Genomic DNA, 21,988 nt, shown 5'->3' on the forward strand with positions numbered 1-21,988 from the left:
TCTTATTTAATTTCCATGAATTAATTTTTACGAATATGTGGAGGTACGGTGGGGTTACAATGCGCCCGCGCCATTTTGGATTTTACGAGAAAATATGGGGCACACTAAACTTAACTTTTCTTAAGCCTTCATCGATCCCACAAATATAATTAAAACACCTGACGAATTGATGCCATGAAATTTAGTAACACGATCGTCATTTTTTTTTTATTGTCAACTTTGCATTATTCTCACAGTTGGGTCTGTTTTACACAATGTTTTGAGCAAGAATTCGATAAAAACTTGCGATGTTTGACAATCGCTTAAACCATTTCAGAACAAGAAGATCTCTATAATAGACCACCATATGATAGATTGTAGTCTATGTAAAGATTCACCAACTGTCATTTACGTCCGATGGCTTGCAATAATGAGCAAAAGTTGTTTTTAAAATTTTACATTGATGAAATTGTGTCGTTTGTTATGTCATTTTTAATAAATTGCGGAAGCGTCATTATCGGAGTTATTACGTCATAAAAATTATAAAGTGACGTCACAATATGTGTGCATTTTTCTGCTCTTTCCGATGATACCAAACTCAATAATTTCCGTAAAACGGTTAATTTTTTATTAAACAGTTCTCAGGACTTTTGCAATGCCCCTCGTAATTAACTTTTATACAGTTTTATTTTGTTTCATGATCGAATAATTCCTTTGACTACCATCATAACTTTCATGTCTCTCTGTTTGGAAATAAATTATTGTCTATCATATTATTTTTTAAAATTGGCATAATGTAGTATATGGCATAAAACATATATCTTTAAGTGGTGTCAAAAACTGAAAGTAACAAAAATAGCCTTCTCTTCTCCTTATAAAGAATTTTATGAAAAAATTGACATATTTACAGTATAATTTGTCTACGGCTATAATAATAGTAGTGTAAAAAATAGAACATTTTAGATACGCAAAATGTTATTCTTACAAAAGCTACGATTTCTTTGAAGGAAAATCTATAAGATTTCTTTTTAAAAAGCTAGAATCTTATTAAGTTTTGCATTTTGTTGATCGGGGAATGAATCAACCCAAATAGCATCAAATGAACATCTATAATGTACAAATAATGTACAAATTACTGAATTATTATAATAAATTGCTCTTTTCAGAGAAATGGTAAATGTTATAGTTTCTACAATAGGAAAACAAAATTATTTAACGTGAAATATATGGAGATAATGGACAGTATTTAAGCTCAATAGTCCATTAAACAATACAAAATTGGAGCAGAGCAAACACGGACCTCCAAAACAGGGATCAGGTGTCATGGAGAAGTGAGCATCCTCTGCCGACTGGTCACATTCGCCTTTTGCTCCTTATCTTGATCGGAAAATAATAATGGCCGACATATAATGGCCTAGCAATTATTATGAAAAACGTCAGTCAGCACTTGACTTAATGATAAACGAGACTGCTGATATTCCTGTTTCAGTAACTTGTTTGTCAATAATCTACCTCGTTTAAGAAAATGTTAATACATCGAGCAAGCTCTTACGTTTTAAATCAAGTGAGAGATGTTAACCCTGTATCCAGGTGATGGAGGTATATTGTTGCATAAGTAAGGAAAGCTGAGGATTGAAAAGGTAAAGCCATCACGTTTATCATAAAGCTTGGTTGACAGATTACCATTCGAGTCTGTTTCAAGTAAAATATCTATATATGAAACAGGTGTATCAGACTCTGTGGTATCTTATTTCAAGCTCACCGGGATATATCGTATCGACATAAGAATGGAAATATCCATTGTTAATTGACAATACATCGTCGATATATCTAAATGTTGAGTTGAAGACCACAGCAAGATTTTGGACATATTCTGCTTCATATGAATACGAAAATAGGTGTTCTAATAACGGGTTGCAATTGTTACTCATGGGAATTCCAGTATCTTGGAAGAGCTGGTCTGCTAAAACCACACAGATATTGTCAATCAGCATGTTATAATATCAACTTCAACTTCAGAGTGCATATGCGTACAATCAGAATGTCTTTAACAAAATACATCTGCAAATGACCAATGACAAGGTAAATAAATTTACGAGTTGCATTTTTATTGAAAAAGCAGCTGTCAATGATATCAAACAGCCCGGAGTTAATTTATCGGGCGGGGGGGGGGGGGGTGTTAGTTGCACATAAAGCTGAAAAGTTGTACATTTTAGTCTGTTGATTTTGGTAAAATTTTGTGATTTCAAATGTTCTAAAACTTCCTTGGAATTTTTAGGTATCCACATCTGATTTTCACCACTTCTCCAATAGATTGTTGTACAGTGCTCCTGAAGTTTCTCCTTCACTAGCTACTGTTAAAATTTTAGTGAAGAGTAAAGAAAGAGGGTTGGTCGAATATTTACTGGAACCCACAATGTATGTTTGTAAGGATTTTTGTGAAGTTTTGGAATCCAGTATTGACATAGTTTTCAAATTCATTCTGGTTGTTAGAATATTAAAAATATTCAAAACTGACATAGGATTTTGAAGAATTTCCTCCTCAGAAAGGGAGCTTAGCTATAATTTAGATAATCACTAGTAGAATTATATCTCAGTTCCTCTGAAATACAATTTAAATAAGAGACCAGTAAATACTGAACGTTTAATCTATCTTATTTTTCACCTGTGAATTACTGAACACAAAAGAATAGTTGGTATTCATTCTGCCTCAAAATTGCTTAATGCGAGATTTAAAAAATATGTACAATGTATCTAGCAGATTAAGAGAGCAAATGTAAAATATACTCGTTTGCTGTAAAAAAAAATTACACGAAAAAAAAATTATATCTTAATGCGTTTTGCTTCGTCTCATTACAGCAAAATTACTGCACGAGAAAATAGTTGCGCAAAAGTTGTTTCTTTTACTTTTTTGTGAAACATTAAGATGTCCATTTTAAAACGTTTCTACAGTATATATTTAGCAGGATCTTATCGAACATCATTGTAAATATATCACTAATGCAGCAAGCAGCTATTTGATGATTAATAACGAGAATTTCTTTCACAAAGGAAAAATTTCAAAAACTTGATACGCAATCTCGGGAAAAGCTTTACAAGTTAGGCATCTTTGTTTTATACCGATATATACTAGCAAAAAGAATATAAGAACTTAATTCCTTTCTTTTCAAAATGAGTGCTTAGTATATGTGACCTCTCATATCTGTGAGTGAAATAATCTTGCTAGGGATGTAAAACGAAATAAATAAATAATCAATTAAAATAATTTCCCTACAAAGCCAAACTAGCTGTTGTTTCATCCCGTGTTACCCATAACTTTTTGTGTTATTGTCAATAACTTTATGGCGTTTTCTTTTAAATTAATACTAAAATCATATCGTAGCAATTAAATGTGTTTGAAATCAATTCATAGTCCCCTTAGGAAATACCCAAAGTCTGACGCATCGCTATTTGATTCCTGGAGACATGTGTCATTATTCGGAGCTCCTCCGTCTTAATCAAGAGGTGGAGCCACCCCACCACATCTGTTCCAGCAATACCGCTACCGAGCGCGCGCCCGTCTCCATGTCGACATCGTCGCCATTCTAATTTTGATGAAGTAATTCGACATTGTTCAACGTGGATAGCTTATTAATGAATAGCACTTTGACATGGTGGCCCAAAAGCGTCGTGATTAAGTCCAGTGTGCGCGTATTTGATTAGAAATTAAGAATAAAGTCATCCTCTCGTTACATAATTCGACACGTGACGCGTGATTCACATTTTATGACTCATTCAAGATTTTTTTTAAGTTTATCGAAAAAATCATCCGTATTTTTTTTTTAAAGAATCAATTAAGATTACTGCTCTTTATTTAGATGTTTATATATCGGACTGACGAGCAAGAAAAAGTAAAGATAATTCACTCTCTTACTCTAAAAAGAAGAAAATGTTGGTCGCTTATGTAAATTCTTTTTCGTTAATTTCAAGTTAGAAAAAATCCACCACAAGTCGACAATATATTGATAAATACAACAGGATAAGCAAAAGATTAAGTCCGCCAATCGCTTCGATTTCTTTCTATTTCCCTCTAGTCCCTCCCCGTCCCCATCACCCAGGATCTAGATAACAGAAGGTGCCACTTCACGCCGTAATCAGGCCTGATGGCGGAGCGACTTGGCTTTGCATCTTGATGACAATAAGAGATGATGACTTGGCTTTATGGCTTTATAAACAATCAATTTTACCGGATAATGCCATAATTTCCTTGGTATCATTCCGTCATCGACCTGTAATCGTTGCGGAAATCGCCAGAACGTTTCGGCGAGTCTCCGTCGATGGACACTTCAAGATTCCAACTTTACATAAATAGTATCTTAATGTAATTGAATAGAGGTTTTAAGGGAATGTGTTCAGGTAGTTCAAGAATACGTTGATAAATGTAAATCCTATTATCTGATTTTTACAGAAAGTAGTAAAATTGTTCTTGGTTTAAAACCAATCGCTTTCTTCAATTGTGGCTCAAAAGTACGGCACAGTTATTTAGTACATTTGAGAGGCAATCTATACCTTATATCTTCAGTTATCTCCATAATTTTTATATGAACATAGACATCTTCCAATATTTTTGTTGGTAGAGATAGAATAAGAGCATATTTAGGAGACTATGCAAATGGCTCATTTTTGTGTATAAATGTATTTCTCCTTTAATTTTTTTAATTTTATAAAAATTAAAAATACTATAGGAAATAAGCATTGGATGTTTTGCATGAAAATTGTGTACACATTCAATTTTCGTTCAAAGATTGGAAAAATGACATTATTTTTTTAATTTGTGTATTTTTATTTCAAGAAAAATTCAAGACTCCTGATTATTTTAAATAAACATTTAGTATCTTCGCTATAGAAAATGTTCTACTCTTTTGAGCTCTTTTGGCAAAATATCTCATTTTGCTCTTGTGATGAACTCGTAAAATCATAGTAACGACTTCGCATAACAAAGTCACTGTGTCAGTATTGTCCTTTATTCTTGCTACTTAGCAAATATGTAATTTTCGATATACGAGGGTCGTTAGAAAAGTTCGCGGACACAATGAATTACGGAAAATCTATTGTGTACTGTGAAGTATGACCTATGTCTGAATAAATTCCTACATTTTGTTTATTGGTATATAAAAAATCAGGTCCATATAATAAAATCTTGAAAATTTACAACAATTTTTATTATGAGGTTATGGGATTCACGGAGCAATCACTTGACGTAAGGCGACGTGACAGCCAGATTTCATCCTGTTAAGCTTTGTCGCAGTTCTATAAATCTTTAGATTTTTTTCTACGTTAAAATTGAATATCTATATCAAGACATGTTAATTTTCTTCTACAATGTCTTTTGTACTGATTTGGATATTACTGAGATCTTAAAATCCGTTTATGCAGTTAATCAGTTAATCGATCAGGTATGGAAACTATGCAAAAAACCATATAGGCACAACACAACGTCCATGCGATATGGGGGTATTGAAGTATCGCTGGAGTTAATCTTTCAAAATGTCAATCCTCCCATTCTTATGAAGCTACAACCATTTTAAAACTTTCCTTTGTAGGTGTAGGAAATCCCCGACAGTATCATGAACATTTTAATCTCTTTTTATACATTTTCCAGCCTGCATACATAATTTTTACGTAGTGCAGTGCTCCATGACGCTCAATGACGTTCCGATTTTTGGCTGTGTTTTCACGCAATGATCATATACAAACGGCTATAAAACAGTCATATACCCTCCAATTTAGTTCAAAATTTCTCCCAGTGAAGTTTCATGAATACTTTAGCGGCAGGTAAAATATCATAAATCTCTTTGCGCTACAATTGTGCAATTTTTATTTTTTATAAAGTGACTTTGTGATGTAAACTTGCCAAAATGTAACATGCTCCGTGAAGCAAGTTTTATCAGACTAAAAAAGCTGTATATTTCTTAATAATCACCGGAGAGCAACAACTTCTTGTATATTTATTGGAAAAAAGGTAAAGATTCTATATGGAAAGTTTGACCGCTTTTGTGGAAATAGCGCGCTCACAATTGAACTTGTCCGCGAACTTTTCTAACACCCCTCGTACAACGATATTTTGTCTTGATCAAAAGATACAGTGATTTTTATAACTACATGTATATTGATTGTACACATAGGTATTCTGGAGTTGATATTTAAAAAGATGTTGGGAGTTTCTTCGTGATAATGCAATATATCTTGTTTTTGGAGGTAAGCTCCTCGAACAATCTGTCAAAATTTCAATGAGTACAATCTGTACCCCGTTATTAGCATACCTATTTTTTTATTCATATGAAGCAAACTTTATTCAAAATCTTTTACACTAGATGGAAAAACATTTGTTGTGGCCTTCAACTGTATAAAGTATAAATATAATTTTTAGCGAGGATTTAATTTTGGCATTATTAGCGAGGGTGCTGACATAGCTAAAAAGTAATTGTGTATTATTTGTAATAGCTTCTTAAGTTAGCATTTCAAAATCGCTAAAATTACTTCTCGCTCAAAAAAAAACAGTTCTCAGGTAGAAATCGCTAAATTTGCATGTCGCTAAAATTTCCACTTAAACGGTATTTAGATATCTTGATGACGCATTATCAGTAAATAATAGTAACTTCCATTCCTGTGTGCCTTCGATATATCTTGAAATAAAAGATGCCACAGAGTCTGATACATTTGTTTCATATTTGGATATTTGGATATTTTACCAGAAAAAGACGCAAATGGTAACCTTTACGACAAATGTGATGAACCCAACTTTCAAAACTTTCTTTACTTATGTAGCAGTATACCCTTAACACCTTTACATTTAGGTTATGTTTTACAGTTAATTTGAGAACATGTTCTACGTACGAATGATTTCTAAAAAAAAAATCAGACAGGCTATTGACAAACATGTTTATGAAACAAGAATATCAACATTCTCGTTTTTAAGATATTATTTTGCAGGTTCTATAGTCGATACAATGATCTTGTCGGCAAATACAATCTATCATTAAGTCAAATGCTGACTGTCGTTTTACATACTTATTATATGGCCATTACTTCCACATTAATTTATCTACGGATGTTTTTCGTTTTTCCCGATCATGACAAGAAGCACATGTCGGATGTGAATGGTCGTCTATTTTAATAGGATATTTTCATAAGTTAAGAAGAAAATGATAAGCGTGGCATTCTGTTAATCAAAAGATATTTCAGTCTTTGGCAAAACAATGAAGATGTAGTTACAAAAGAAAGAGAAAGCATTCTTTTACTTCGTGTTCGAAATCATTGAATTGAATAGGTTTTTTTTAAAGATTTTCTAATACATTAGATACTATGTTTGATATGTGCAAATTTGATAAATTGTAATCAACAGAAAGTAACATAAAAAATTATTAAAAGACATCAAATCAATACAAGACTGTATAAATCATTTAACAAAAAACTCACATCAATAATTTGACTTTGGTGTGCTTACCATACTTGCTAATGAAATAATTAAGAAATAAACAACGTTATTTAGTGAACATGGCGTTATGAATAGCAATTGCTCTGCTGGCATATTCCATGATGCGCGTTAGCGCATCATGGAAAATATGCCAGCAGAGCTATTGCTATTCATAATGCCATGTTCACTAAATAATCGTTGTTTATTACTTATATTTGCACTCTTTGATTGTCAAGAATATCAGAGGAAATCCTGGCTTACATATGGATGCGGCTTGTTGTCTTCAGTAAAGAAAAACACACGGCTATAAAATAAGCATACCTGATTATTGCATCTTTTCTCTAATATTCACTAACAATTTATAGAGTATTTGCCTCTTAAACACAGGTATCTGGATACAAGCTGCGCTGTCGTCACATCCCATCTCCTAATTTTTGTTTTGATTCAGTTGTGACGTCATCGATCAACGTTATTGAAACCCTCTGACAAAAATCAATAATTTAACCCTATGTTGAAAAAAGAGAATGCTTTAATAATGATTATAACTCCAGAATGCTTTTCTATGATTTTTAAAGTTTTTTCTATTTATTTTTAAGAGCTTAAATCGTTCTTGAAATAGACATATATACTGCTCTGCTTCTGAATGTTTCATAACCCAAGTGTGAAGAGTTATCGTTCTTTGTAAAAATATGCAAAAATATGATAAGAAAAAATAAAAATATGGAGATGTCTTCAATTTTAGAAAGTTTTATATTACAATTAAATACATTGACCAAAATTAAATTTGTAAAGATATCAATCAGCAATTTTAAATTGTTCTGAATTTTTTTTTTCCAAAAAATATTATTAAAAACTTATATTTATTCCTTTTACTAAACATTCCATATATATACTTCTTAACACTCCTTACAAGAGTAGTAGAGCTTGTTCTACATGAGTGTGAGAGAGCCATTGCACTGCATCTATAGTATTATGAACGCAGTTGGTGACTATGTGTTCATAGTGGGAGAGTGCAATGGTTATGCAAATATTGTGAAATATATCGCATCTATTCCGTTCAAAGAGAATTCGTGTTGAGGAATGTTGAGGGTTTTTTTTCCTAATTTTATAAATGGTGAGTCAGCCAGTCTACTGGGAGAAAATTAAGATAGGTTAATTTACAATTCTCCTTTACTTTTCTAAATTATTATTGTTTAATTCATATTTTGTGTAATCAAAAATTCAGATACAAATGATCATCGGGAAGTGAGTCTGCATTATAATATTTTACCACTTTTGTCTAAAATTAGCAAGCTATTACAGAATAATGACAATCTCTCTGGGGCACAGAAGTGATTCTCAGATGACAAGATTTTTAAAGTGAGAAGTTTTTCATTTTTTCTGCATCATTGTCTGCGATTACGGCGACCAGCGTCGATTTCTAATTACAATCTAGATTGACATCAGTCCGGCAAAACCCAACGAGACTAACGACGCCTTTTTCAGGAAATATCCCACATTGTTCTCCGCGCTTTTTTTCAGCTTGCGTGTTTATGGGCATTATGAAGTTTACATAAACCTTATCTGACTAAAATGAATTTTCACGCCATCTCAAGCCGCCCGCTGCACCAGATCCAAATTATACGAATTAAAATAATGGCCTCCAGGTATTCATTTCACTAACGTTCATAGCCGTGGAATGCCTCGAAATCCAATACAACGTTTCTTTTCCGTTTGTTGATGATAATAATTTATAGATTATTGTTCACAATGCTTTATGGAATATTGTCATACAGATGTTGACATTATGCCCAAACAATAAAGTGCATTTATTTCTAAACAAACGTCAACTCTGTGACTATTTTTGCCTGCAGGGATAGAACACCCATGAACAACCTATGGCATTAACAGAAAAATATTAAAGCTTAGCTTTTTTAGACTGTGTTTAAAATATCAGACTCTCATCCATACCTTTTTTCTTCATTTTTAAAATATTTTAGATTATATAATTAACATAAGCATTTCATATTTATACCAAAATGTTTTTACATTAAGAGTGCATAACGAGGGGATAAGTGATCTTTATATAATGCGCCGAAATCCAGAAGGGTTTAGTCTTCATATACTAACATATGGCCTATTGTTGAAGAGTGAGGTCGCTTCATATCCCTATTTAGTCTTAGTCTGAAAATGATTTTTGCATACCTACAGGACATCACCAAGAAAATTCAGGACCTCACATTTTTAAAAAGCTGTTTCAATTCAAGATTTTTTTTGCCACCCTCTTCAAGGAAAAAAGGAAAGAGTGGATGAAATATATGGAAATAACGAACACTATTCAAGATCTAAAGTCTATAAAACAAAAAATAGGAGCAGAGCAAACACGAACCTCTGAAACGTCAGATGAGGGATCAGGTGCCATGGAGGAGTGAGCATCCCCAGCCGATCACACTCGCTTTGAGCTCCTTGTCATGATGGGGAAATAGCAGAAAAATCCTTCGTCAAGTCAGTGTAAATAATGGACTAACAATTAGTATGAAAAACGTCAGTCAGCATTTGACTCAATGATAAATTGTATTTGCTGACAAGATCATTGTATCGATCATAAAACTTACGAAATGATGACTTAAAACGAGACTGCTTAGCTTCTTGTTTCATCAACTTGTTAGTCAATAATTTATCCGTTTATACGTGGAGCATGGTCGTGCGAATCAAATCATAAGATATATATTCACTCCGTTTACAGGTGACGAAGGTATACTGGTGCATAAGTAAAGGAAGTTGACGACAGAAAAGTTAAATCCATCACGTTTATCAATGAGTTTGGTTGTTAGATTACCATTAACGCTCTTTTCAAATAAAATATCAAAACATAATGACTTGAAATGGATGATTTGAAAATATACAGAAGGAGAAAGAAAATTTTACACTATGGCATTTTATTCTTTTCCTTAACAGTCAACAGGGTTCTTTATTCAGATTGATGGTATCTATGTACATTTGTAGACCAAGTCTTCCAATGAAATATATGGAGATAACGAACACTATTCAAGATCAAAAGTCCATAAAACAATGTAAATTAGGAGCAGAGCAAACACGGAACTCCAAAACATCAGAGATGGGATCAGGTGCCATGGAGGAGTGAGCATCCCCTGCTGACCAGTCACACCCACCGTGTGTTCCTTGTCATGATCGAGAATAAACTGAAAAATTCGTTGTCAATTCGATTTATAAATAATGGACTAACAATTTGTATGAAAAAAGTCAGTCAGCATGTGACTCAATGATAAATTGTATTTGCTGACAAGGTCATTGTATCGATCATACAACGTACGAAATGATGTCTTTAATCGAGACTACTAATATTCTAGTTTCATTAACTTGTTTGTCAATAATTTACCTCGTTTTAGAAATTATCTAAACGTAGAGCAAGAGCATGCTCTTGCGTATCCAATCAACTGAGATACATAAACTCCGTATGCAGGTGATGAAGGTATAATGCTGCATTAGTAAGGGAAGCTGACGATAGAAAAGTTAAAGTCACGTTTATCATAGAGTTTGGTTGTTAGATTACCATTTATAAATCTTTTTCAAGTAAAATATCCAAATATGAAACAGATGTGTCAGACTCTGTGATATTTTTTATCTCAACATCACCAGGATATATCGTATCGACATAGAAATGGAAATTACAGTTGTTAATTGACAGTACGTCGTACATTTAAATGTCGAGTTGAAGACGACAGCAAATGTTTTCTTCTTTTCACGTATAAGATTTTGCACAAATCTTGCTTCATATGAGTACAAAAACAGGTCTGCTTATAACGGAGCGCAATCGGTACCCATGGGAATTGTCAGAATTCCAAGTAGTACCAATTGCGCCCTGTTAATAGTAGATTTATTCTTGCATTCGTATGAGTCAGACTTCATATGATTCAAAACCTTGAAAGAGAAAAGACTGGCTGTGGCCTTGTAGAAAGGGGCATTAATGGTAATCCCACAACAAAGCTTTATGTTCAACGCGATGACTTCAATTTTATAATCGCCAACAATCACTTAATTATGTATCAATATACAAATTTGCTTTATCTATCTCAATTGATTTGATACGAAGAAGCATGCTCTAAGTAGGCAAGGTATCGACAAACAAGTTTATGAAACAAGAATATCAGCAGTCTCGTTTTAAGTCATCAGTTTGCAAGTTCTGTGGTATATATAATGTCCCTTGTCAGTAGATACAATCCAGCAGTAAATGCTGAGTGGTACTTTTCACAATAATTGTTAGTCATTATTTACTCAACTGTCCTCGAATTTTCCCGTTTTTCACCATCATGACACGTAATCTACGGCCGGTGTATTCGGTACCTGCAGGGGATGCTCACTCTTCAATGTTACCTGATCCTACCACTCCCACGTCCATGTTTGTTTTGTTTTGTATTGTTTTAATAGACTTTTGAGCTTGAGTGTTATTTATTTTCTACATATTTCATGAGTAGTAAAGTTTCAGAAGTATACGGAAGTCTATTATTTATTCACTGAACTGACGACGGATTTTTCCGTTATTTACCGATATGACAAGGAGCACAAGGTGGGTATGACTGGTCGGCAGAGGATGCTTACTCCTCCATGACACCTGATCCCAACTCTGATGTTTTTGGAGGTCCGTGTTTGCTCTGCTCCTATTTTGTACTGTTTTATGGACTTTTATTTTGAATACTGTTCGTTATCTCCATATGTTTCGAGCAAAACATAATGAAGATTTCTAAAATATGTACCACTCACATAATTTCGAGTGAATAAGCTGAACTGAACCCTATGTAATACCGTATAAGTAGAATTTTTAGCGAAGATTTAATTTTGGCATTATTAGCGAGGGTGCCAAGTTCGCTAAAATTAAATATCGCTAAAAATTAATTGCGTTTTAATTGTAATAGCCTCTTTAAAGAGCTAAAAAGCTAATTACATCTCGCTAAAAATAAAATACCAATTTTTATAAGAACAAATCGTTTAATTTGCGTCTCGCTAAAATTTCCACCTATATGGTAATTCAAACATTTTATAACTTTCATTTGTTTTTTTTCATTTTGTTTGTCAAGTTCCTCAATCTTTTTCATTTTGATATTTCATTATTAAGTTTTGAAAGTAATCTCTTTAATTAATTTCATATTTTTTTCTTTAAACTTTACTCGATTACATGGTTCAATATTGAACTCCTTAAAAAATAATAATTCTTTTATAATCGAAACATATGACTTCATGTTAAAAATGTACACTGCAGGAACAACAGCAAAAAATGTCAAATTATCTCCCACCCGTTATCCAAACTTATATTGACGCGCTCAATGAAAGTTTATGAAAAGATTTGGTCTATAAGAGACATCTGCTGTGGACGCTGTTAGCAATACTGCTCGTAAAATACCAAAACATGCCCGTCAACATTTGGCGTTATGATTGGTGGCGCGCAGGAATTGATTAAAACAATAGCGGCTCTCTGGGAACAGATGGAGGACGAAGACATTAGACCCGGTAAACCTCTATCAGACTAAATATCAGTCATCAAGCTTCCTGTTTCTTCTTCCCTTTATATACACAATCAGGTTATGTAACGCTTATTGTTTAAACATCCTTTTAATTTTTTTTTTTATTGTAAAATCTTACAACGAATTATTGCAATTAAAATTGGTGACGTTTTATTAGTCTTCTTATTTAGAGACTAATATAAAATTTGGAAAGTTTCTTTAATAAACGATAAATTTATTGGTTTTGGTGAAGAACCTGATTTACAATGTATTTCAAATTATTTCCATTCGTTTACAATTAAAATAGAAATGTGTTTTATTCGAGTTCTTTTGAAAACAGAGTCTTATTTCAAAAACTATAAAAGTGTCAATTATTTCCAGAGACAAGTTACAACTTCTTGGATGAATAAAGTATACAATTTTTATTAAACTGGACTAGTTTCCTGCATATTTTATGCAGAATGTTAGGAAATAATTTTCTTCAAATTCTTTGTAAAGAAATTTTTTGTGCTTCACCTGATATCTAGTAAACAGAAAATATCAATTAACACATAATGTATTTTAGTCTGTACCATGACTCTAAATTATTTAAAATCGCCAATATAACACAGTTAACACCCAAGAAATTAGACTTGACTATCAAGTATCATAAATACTCACGTACTGGAATTTAGCGCCCGTGTCATTAGATGCTAAAACATAGCTATTTGATCAGTCATATAGATTTTTATTGTATTCGGAGATACATTTATCGACAGATTAACAGTTGGTAAGTCTGTTTTTGTTATCTTTTACAGCAGTTATATGCAATTTTAATCAAAAAAGTCAATTTACAAATAAATGTCGATATATGCTGTAGCATCGCTGAAAAAAAGCAAATGGGGAGTGTAATAAATTTAAAACTTTAGAACTGTTCAAATATGACTCCGAGCTCTCTGAAATGCATATCATTAAACTCTACAACATGTTTAGCAAAATCTGTAATCGATGTGCAGAAGATACCTATTTTTTACTGAAATGAAAGAATTATGCTATCATATCTAGTGAAGGTTTAGATTTTGATAATTTTCTTCAGATGTGAAATCATTTTTTTTTGCTTTATATATATAAAAACGTTCTTTGATAACAAATATAAAAAAATATCTCCCCAGGGTCGCCCTGCTTATAGATATATGAAAGAAATATGGAGAAAAGAATAAAGTCCATTCTATAAATGCAAATCGGAAGCAAAGCGAATACAGACCTCTATAACATCAGAGGTGGGATCAGGTGACATTGGGGAGTGAGCATCCCCTGTCGATTGGTCACACTCGCCGTGTGCTCCTTGTCATGATAAAAAAACGTAGATAATGCAGTGTGTAAATAATAGTCTAACAACTACAAGTAGTATAAAAACATCAGTCAGCACTTGACTAACTGATAGGTTGTATATGCTGATAAGGTTATTTTATCGACCATATGACCTGTAAAATAATTTTAAAGTTGTTTCAACTTCTTTGTCAAAAGCTTGCGTCTGTTTAGAAATGGTTCATAAGTAAAACATGCTCTTGTGTATCGAATCAAATGAGAAACATTAACATTGGTGATCAATTTATACTGCTACATAAATACATGCAAGGGAAGTTGACATTTGAAAAGTTGAAGTCATCACGTTTATTATTAAGCTTTAGCATTAGGTTTCCATCAACGTCTTTTTCAAGTAAAATATTCAAATATGAAACACATGTGTCAGACTCTGTGGCATACTTTATTTCAAATCACTAAGATATACATGTATATCGAATCGACATATGAATGGAAATAACTGTTTTTAATTGATAATTCGTCGTCGATGTTTCGAAATGTCGAATTGGAGAGCACAGCAAATGTTTTCTTCTCTGAAATGTAGAACATTTTTTTAATAACTAACCTTTGAATTCTAGCAGATTGCTGATAGATCTGATCTCCAAAAACAACTTAAATATTGTTACTCTGAAACGCGAGCATCTTTTAATATCAATTTCAGAGTACCTGTGTGTACAATCAGATTGTTTTTAACAAAATAATTTGCAAATGACCAACACAGAAGATCTTTTGTAGTGGACAAGAGCTGTTAAATATCGACAAAATCTATGTACATCATCGTAACTATATCCGGAGTCCTGAGAGCCATCAAGGCAGTCCAATGGCCGGGGGTGGTGGACTCAGGAAACATGGTGAGGATGATCACTATGTATTTTAAGTTCAATGCATACTATTTTCGAAGAACTTAATTCTACAAGTGGTAATCCAACCTATACTCATAGTTCTCTTTCTAAGGAAGAAATTCGTCAAAATCATGTCCGTTTTGAATATTTTTTGTATACCAGATATATATTGGATTCAAAAACTTCATAAGAGTCCTAATACAAACAAAGATACATAGCGGGTTCCAGTAAATGTTCAACCAAGTCTCTTTCTTTACTCCTCACTAAGATATTAACAGTAGTGAAGGAGAAACTTCAGAGTACTGTGCAACAATATATTCAAGAAGTGGCATTAATCAGATGAAGATATTTAAAAATTCCAATGAACTTTTGGACAATTTGAAATCACAAGAGTTCACTAAAATCAATAAATTAAAAACTTACGACTTTTCAACTTTCTACACAACCATTCCCCACAATAAATTAAAGTCAAGGCTTTTTTTATATCATTGACAGCTGCTTTTTCAAAAAAAAAACGGAACTCGTAAATTTACTTACCTTGTCATTGGTCATTTGCAGATGTATTTTGTTAAAAGCATTCTGATTGTACACACAAATACTCTGAAGTTGATATTAAAAGATGCTTGAGTTTGTGATTGACAATATCTATGTTGTTTTTTGGAGACCAGGTTTCCCAACAATCTATGGAATTCCCATGGGTACCAATTGTGCCTCGTTAATTGCGCCTCGTTATTAGCAGACCTATTTTAGTATTCATATGAAGCAGAATTTGTGCAAAACCTTATGCGTGAAAAGAAGAAAACACTTGCTGTGGCCTTCAACTCGACAATTAGATATATCGACGACGTATTGTCAATTAACAATGGTAATTTCCATCCTTATGTCAATGCCATATATCCTGGTGAGCTTGAGATAAAAGATACCACAGAGTCGGACATATCTGTTCCATATTTGGATATTTTACTTGAAAAAGACGGTAATTGTAATATAACAAATTTAACAATCAAGCTCTATGATAAACATGATGACTTTAACTTTTCTATCGTCAACTTCTTTTACTTATGCAGCAATACTCCTTCATCGCCTGCATACGGAGTTTATATATCTCAGTTGATTCGATAAGCAAGAGCATGCACTATGTATGAACAATTTCTAAAACGAGGTAAATTGACAAATAAGAAGCTGAAACAAGATTTTCAGCAGTCTCGTTTAACGTCATCATTTCTTTAGTTCGATGACCGATACAATGACCTTGTCAGCAAATACAATTTATTGAGTCAAATGCTGACTGACATTTTTCATACTAATTGTTAGTCCATTATTTACACAGAATTGACGACGGATATTTCCGTTATTTTCCAATCATGACAAGGAGCATTTGGCGAGGGTGACCGATCGGCAGCGAATGCTCACTTCTCCATGGTACCTGATCCCACCTCCGATGTTTTGGAGGTCCGTGTTTACTTTGCTCCTATTTTGTGTTGTTTTATGGACTTTTGATCTTGAATACTATTCGTTATCTCCATATGTTTCATTTCACGGTTTCACTTAAAATATCATATAATTTTAAAATATTGGTATTGATTATTCAAGAACTTTATAATGCTTAACATTACCCATAGTCAATATTTGCATACCCTCTCCAAAAAACTTTGTAGTTATCTATTGGAGATATGTCCGTAGTAACCATTTTCATTTTTCCAGGCGTCAAAGAGATGCCAGACATGTTGTAAAAAAAATATATGGTATGTGATCTTACACAAATATGCTTATAATTATATTTTCTGGTCATTAAACTTATGACCAGTTTTATTCTCGATGTCATTTTTCGTTGCGCGCCACGACAATAAAAGTGGTCCTCGTGGAAAAATAATTCCGCACAGAAATTGATCCTGTGGGTTGTTTGCTAAAAAACTTCTTGAAGTCTAGTGATTTTACTATCGTACAAAAAATGTATTAAGCAATTGGGTCGTAATGCTACTAATCAAACCCATTAGGACAATTATCAAACAAGGCAACATCGCGGCTGATGACAGACTCGCGACGAATTCGAGCCGGCCTAAGTAGGAAGTGTCGTTTAATGGATTGCAATGTTCTTAATTTATCACAGTCAGATGATCGGACTCTGACTACTAAAATACCGTTTAAATAGCTTTTGTTGACTAAGGTAGATCGATTTATATGATTTTATGCAGTTAATTAGTCTTGATATTACTTGATAAGCGTCAAAAACTGGCCGCCGGAAATACGTTCCGCGTGATAACATTCGAGTCCGATATACCGTATTTTTTCTAATCCTGAAATTCGAAGCGATCAGCATTCCTTCGGATTTACACTTCTTGTTTACCTTTCATTTTGATTAATATTCTGTGCCTTATCAATCTTCAACCCCCACTTCAATACTGTTGTCATAAAACAACTTTCGCAGTGACTGAATCACCTCCAGTATAATACTGTAGGTGTTGTCAGCTTCATATTGGAAACGTGTTATCAAGAGCCATGAGAAACCTTTCAATTGGGCTACTCCGAGTTTCATTAATCATATTTGACAGATTATGCTAATGTTATAGTCAGGTTAGTAACTTTTAGAACATCATTTCTTAGTTACAAATTAGTGTTTTGGATCAATATCGCATTCTTCAACCACGCTGCATCAGATTTAACTCCCTGGAGCAGGATAGAGTTGAAGGAGAAAGTTATTGTGTCCTTGTCTATCATAAAAGACATTCCTCAAAATGCATTTACTTTAATTGTCATTCTCCTTTGATTTTATTTTAGGATCAAACATCTGTGATAATACTTGATCTTGATCTTTTTTTGTGGAAATGTGCTCTCATAGCTATCCCAGATGTATCAATGTTAGCATCGGATTGTATGATCGGGATACCTACCACCAAATGTTAACAACCCTTAATAAAATAAAACTGACAAAAGGATCAAAAGCTCCGTTCATCATAAGCCGACTAAGAATAATTGCAGTGTTCCAGAACTATGGTTAAATCAAATTAAACAGTGAATGCCTGCAAACTTAATGTGTGTAAATAAATCCAGAACTCAGGTGTGACACTTCACCTGGCGAACGGCACAGGTAAAATGTCAATCAAGCACACGGCGGGCATTGACAAGTCCCTTAAGACCGTTACAATTATAAAGTCATTACACGTATAGAAATCAATCTTTATTAAGTAACAATGCATCTCTTACAAAGGTTTGCAATAGGTGAATGAAATACAATCCTCTCTCTCTCTCTCTCTCACTCTCTCTCTCTCTCTCTCAAATAAACTGGATTTTAACATAAAATACTAGAACATGGGTAACAAAATGAACCAACAAAAGTATATAAATTAAAACGGAAACAAAAATGTAATTTTAAAATAATGCAACTACTGACAAGACTTGTTTGCGTAAAATATTATAACAAAATATAATACTAAAAAAATAGAACAAAAAAATAACCAATAAAGAAATAAAAGGATCACAACATAAATAATCGCTTTTCTTTGGTAAAACCCTGTTTCTTTTCAAGTAAAATATTAAGCATACTGGATAACAAAAGCAAAAAATAATCACGTAAATAAAATAAAATAAATCTAAAATCTAAATTCTAATACTACTAGACTATCTAAAATAAATTAAATTGCACTTGCCCGGCCTAGCCAGATAAAAATATATCACAATTTATTACAACATGTAGAAATATGTCAGTATTAATAAAATATATCTATATTATTATATTGCACATTTCAAAATATTGCACTTGTATATAATGGTTATTAAAATATTGCACTTAATATTGCACTCTCAAAGTATATTAATGCACAAGTCCATTGTAAAAATAAAGATTCTAAAATAAATATATCAATTATAAAACTTAAATAATACATAAAAACAACAAAATATCGATTTCATCCACGAAAAGTACGACTTAATTTCAGAATTTAAAACAAAACATTTTAAATACCTGCAAATAAACATATCTTTCTATAAAATAATAATCTAGTAAAAAATATTGTGAAGCGTTTATGTGAAAATACATGTTTATACATATATGGAAGGAAGGCACATTTGCACAACTCTTACACTTCTAAAAGTTCATCAAAAAAATATACATTTTATTTGCAGTCAGGCACAAACGGTGTTAAGGCACCGTCTATTTACATATGGCGCGGGAGGGTTGAGGGCATCTGAAGAAGAATGACCTGTCGGTTCTCGGTTGGATGACATTTGTTAATATGTCTTGTAAGGCCTGGCGAACTGCTGAACGAACTCTCGCAGTACTTACACACGTACATATCTGGAACTCTCGTCTGCAAACTCTCAAATGCATTTTGAGGTGACGCAACCTCGCAACACAAGGGCTCTTTGCTTGATAACTCTTTCGTGTTGTTGGTGCGCAGGATTTCATGTCTTGTAGAGTTGTCGTTGCGTACAATTTTAGCGGAATCGGAGTGAGTTTGTTGATGTTTTCTTAAGTAAGCTTGTCGACGGAATTTCTTGTCGCATATTTCACACTTAAACTGTCCTTCGCTGTTGGAAATGCTAAGGTTCGTCGGACTGGAAATACTTAGGTCCGTCGGAATCAAGAACGTGGCGTTGTCATGTTTTGCCTCATTCAGGTTGCCAGTGTGCAAAGCATTCTGGTTTGAAGGTAGAATTTTTGCCGGTGCGCTCTGTCTGTTGTTGACTGTAGGAGGTCGCGGTTTGTGCCATCTTCTGTGAGACGCAAGATTTGCCGGGCAGTTGAATACCTTCCCGCATTCCGGGCACCGGTACTCCACGTGTACAATGCGGGAACACCGATGCTGGGCCAGCTGAAACGCATCCTCGTAAAATTCTTTGCACAACTGACAGATATAGTCTCCGATTTTGTTATCAATTTTTTCAAGCTCTGCGCGAGCCTCGGGAGTAGCTTCGACGAAGTTGTACGTGCTGTCAATGTCCCCGTGGTATATCACTGTACCCTCCTCCTCCGGTGAAACATGTTTTATGATACAGCCCGAGACGGGAGACGTCGTGTCCTCGTCAAAATTTATCTTCCGAGCAGCCTTTGGTTTTTTGATAGGCTTGTTCTTATTTTCATTTCTTCTCTTATTTGGGCTGCTCTGATCCAGTGGCTTTGGAGAGGAATTCCCGTTAATTGGAGAGTTGACACTCAGCTTCTCAAAATTTGAAAAGTAAAGTTGTGTACTCACTGTCAGGGGAGAGCAGTGTGGCTTCTCGTAATTATTATTTTCTATGTCCTTTGAGAAATTAGTAGGACTTGCGCAATATCCAGAATCCGGAGACCCAAATCTTGTAATATCTGCTTCCAGGTCTGGGCGCTCGCCCTCCGAATTGTTCCTTTCTCTGTAGGACGCTGCTCCTCCATGGTTAGTTCTTTTAACAAGAAATCCTCTGGGCATGATGAGATACTGGGAAGGATGAAATTCTTCTCAGTCCTCAAAATTCCAAAATTACCATCAAAGGCGTAAGTGCGAAAAAAGTTATCGAAAGGGGGATTTGGTCAAGTTATATTTGTTGTATCAAAAATTGATATCTTATTTGCTTTGTTCTCAAGTTCTGTAATGTTAATCACAACAGTTCATCTCAGCCTGTATAGTTATTGACCAAACCCGCAGAAATAGCATCACATTGCCTTTTATAGGCACGCTAAGACTAAGAGAATTTCTCTGAATATTCATAGACGAGACACGCCCCCTTCGAGAACCCAGCCACTGATACGTACCCTCTTTGTTTTGTGGTACTCGCTTTTCACAAATTCTGATGCCAATTTTCTTTGTTAATCGTGCGCACTTTTTTTCTCATAGCGCACTACATGAATTTGGCGCTTGCGATTGTTCTATAGCGTGTGCATTTTACTTGTACAGGTGAAACGAGCGATGATTAAAGTTATAGAAGAATCAATAAAGGGAATCTCTTTAATCAAAACAGTTATGAACGGTAAACTTTTTCTGTTTGTAGAACTCGGCAAAATTCTTCTACAGAGTAAAGGCAATCAATAACGAATAGATTGACTAAATGTCGTTTAATAATATCAACAACACGCAATTTGATTATATCGATATTTGTTTCACAATTAAAAATAAAACCATGGAAAAATTTTCCTGAACCAAGGAAATAATGCTTTTGAACGTGATTTCATTCCTGTGCGTAACTTCACATAGCATAATAATTTATTTTTAATTTTTTTTTTCCTTAATGAAAATTCAATTTCTGAATATAATTTTGGGATGTGTTGAAGAAAACATGTATAAAAATCAATAATTTCTTATAATTTCTTCAGAGTAAAGTTTAGCTCTTAATTCGCGCGCGCGTTCATTTGCATACAGCTGAGGAGAACTTGCTCGCACGCGACCCATTGTACTAGCCGTCAAACATCAATTCCGGACTTTTTATATATGACGTATTATAGAAAAGTTCGCAAAATATAAATCAATTTTCTTTCTGTAATAGCTATAAAATTAATCTGTATAAAATAAGGAAAATAAATTATGTAAAATCTTAAGTCATCGACTCTCTATTTTTAAAAAAAATCGTATGTTGATTCTTCTTTTTATTGTACAAATTAAAGATTTCAATTGTTAAAACAATTTAGCAAGAATAGATGCACCCAAAGTAACCGGAACAGAAGTTCTTTTGCAACACTTTCTTAATTTCATTACTTTTCTTTTATAATCAATAACATGCACATTCCAAAAAGCATTACAGTATGTATGGGGAAAATATGGTATAGATTTTAAGCCTATAACTGCTATGGAATAAAAAAAATCATAAATATTAAATTTCTTCTCGAAAATTGCAATGCAAACAATTCAAGTAGTGCATTACCCAACTGATTCTTAAAGATGTCCATTTCTCACTTTTTTTAG

At 33.5% G+C, this 21,988-nt stretch overlaps 1 protein-coding gene across 1 annotated transcript; it reads right to left on the minus strand.

Moving 5' to 3' along the window:
- Positions 1 to 18,318: 18,318 nt before the first annotated feature.
- LOC134256804 (insulinoma-associated protein 1a-like) lies at positions 18,319 to 20,906 on the minus strand. The gene has a single exon (XM_062739462.1). The coding sequence runs from the start codon at positions 20,519 to 20,521 to the stop codon at positions 19,274 to 19,276; it is 1,248 nt and encodes a 415-aa protein (XP_062595446.1). The 5' UTR covers positions 20,522 to 20,906; the 3' UTR covers positions 18,319 to 19,273.
- Between the last annotated feature and the right edge of the window lie 1,082 nt (positions 20,907 to 21,988).

This window comes from Saccostrea cucullata, unplaced genomic scaffold (genome assembly GCF_032062105.1).
Source record: "Saccostrea cucullata isolate Sc308-1 unplaced genomic scaffold, CSIRO_AGI_Scuc_v1 ctg8, whole genome shotgun sequence".
NCBI classification, from domain to species: Eukaryota; Metazoa; Mollusca; class Bivalvia; order Ostreida; family Ostreidae; genus Saccostrea; species Saccostrea cuccullata.

What these genes read in the sequence shown, in the direction of transcription:
- LOC134256804 (XM_062739462.1), bottom strand. Translation starts at nt 20,521, where the DNA reads ATGCCCAGAGGATTTCTTGTTAAAAGAACTAACCATGGAGGAGCAGCG.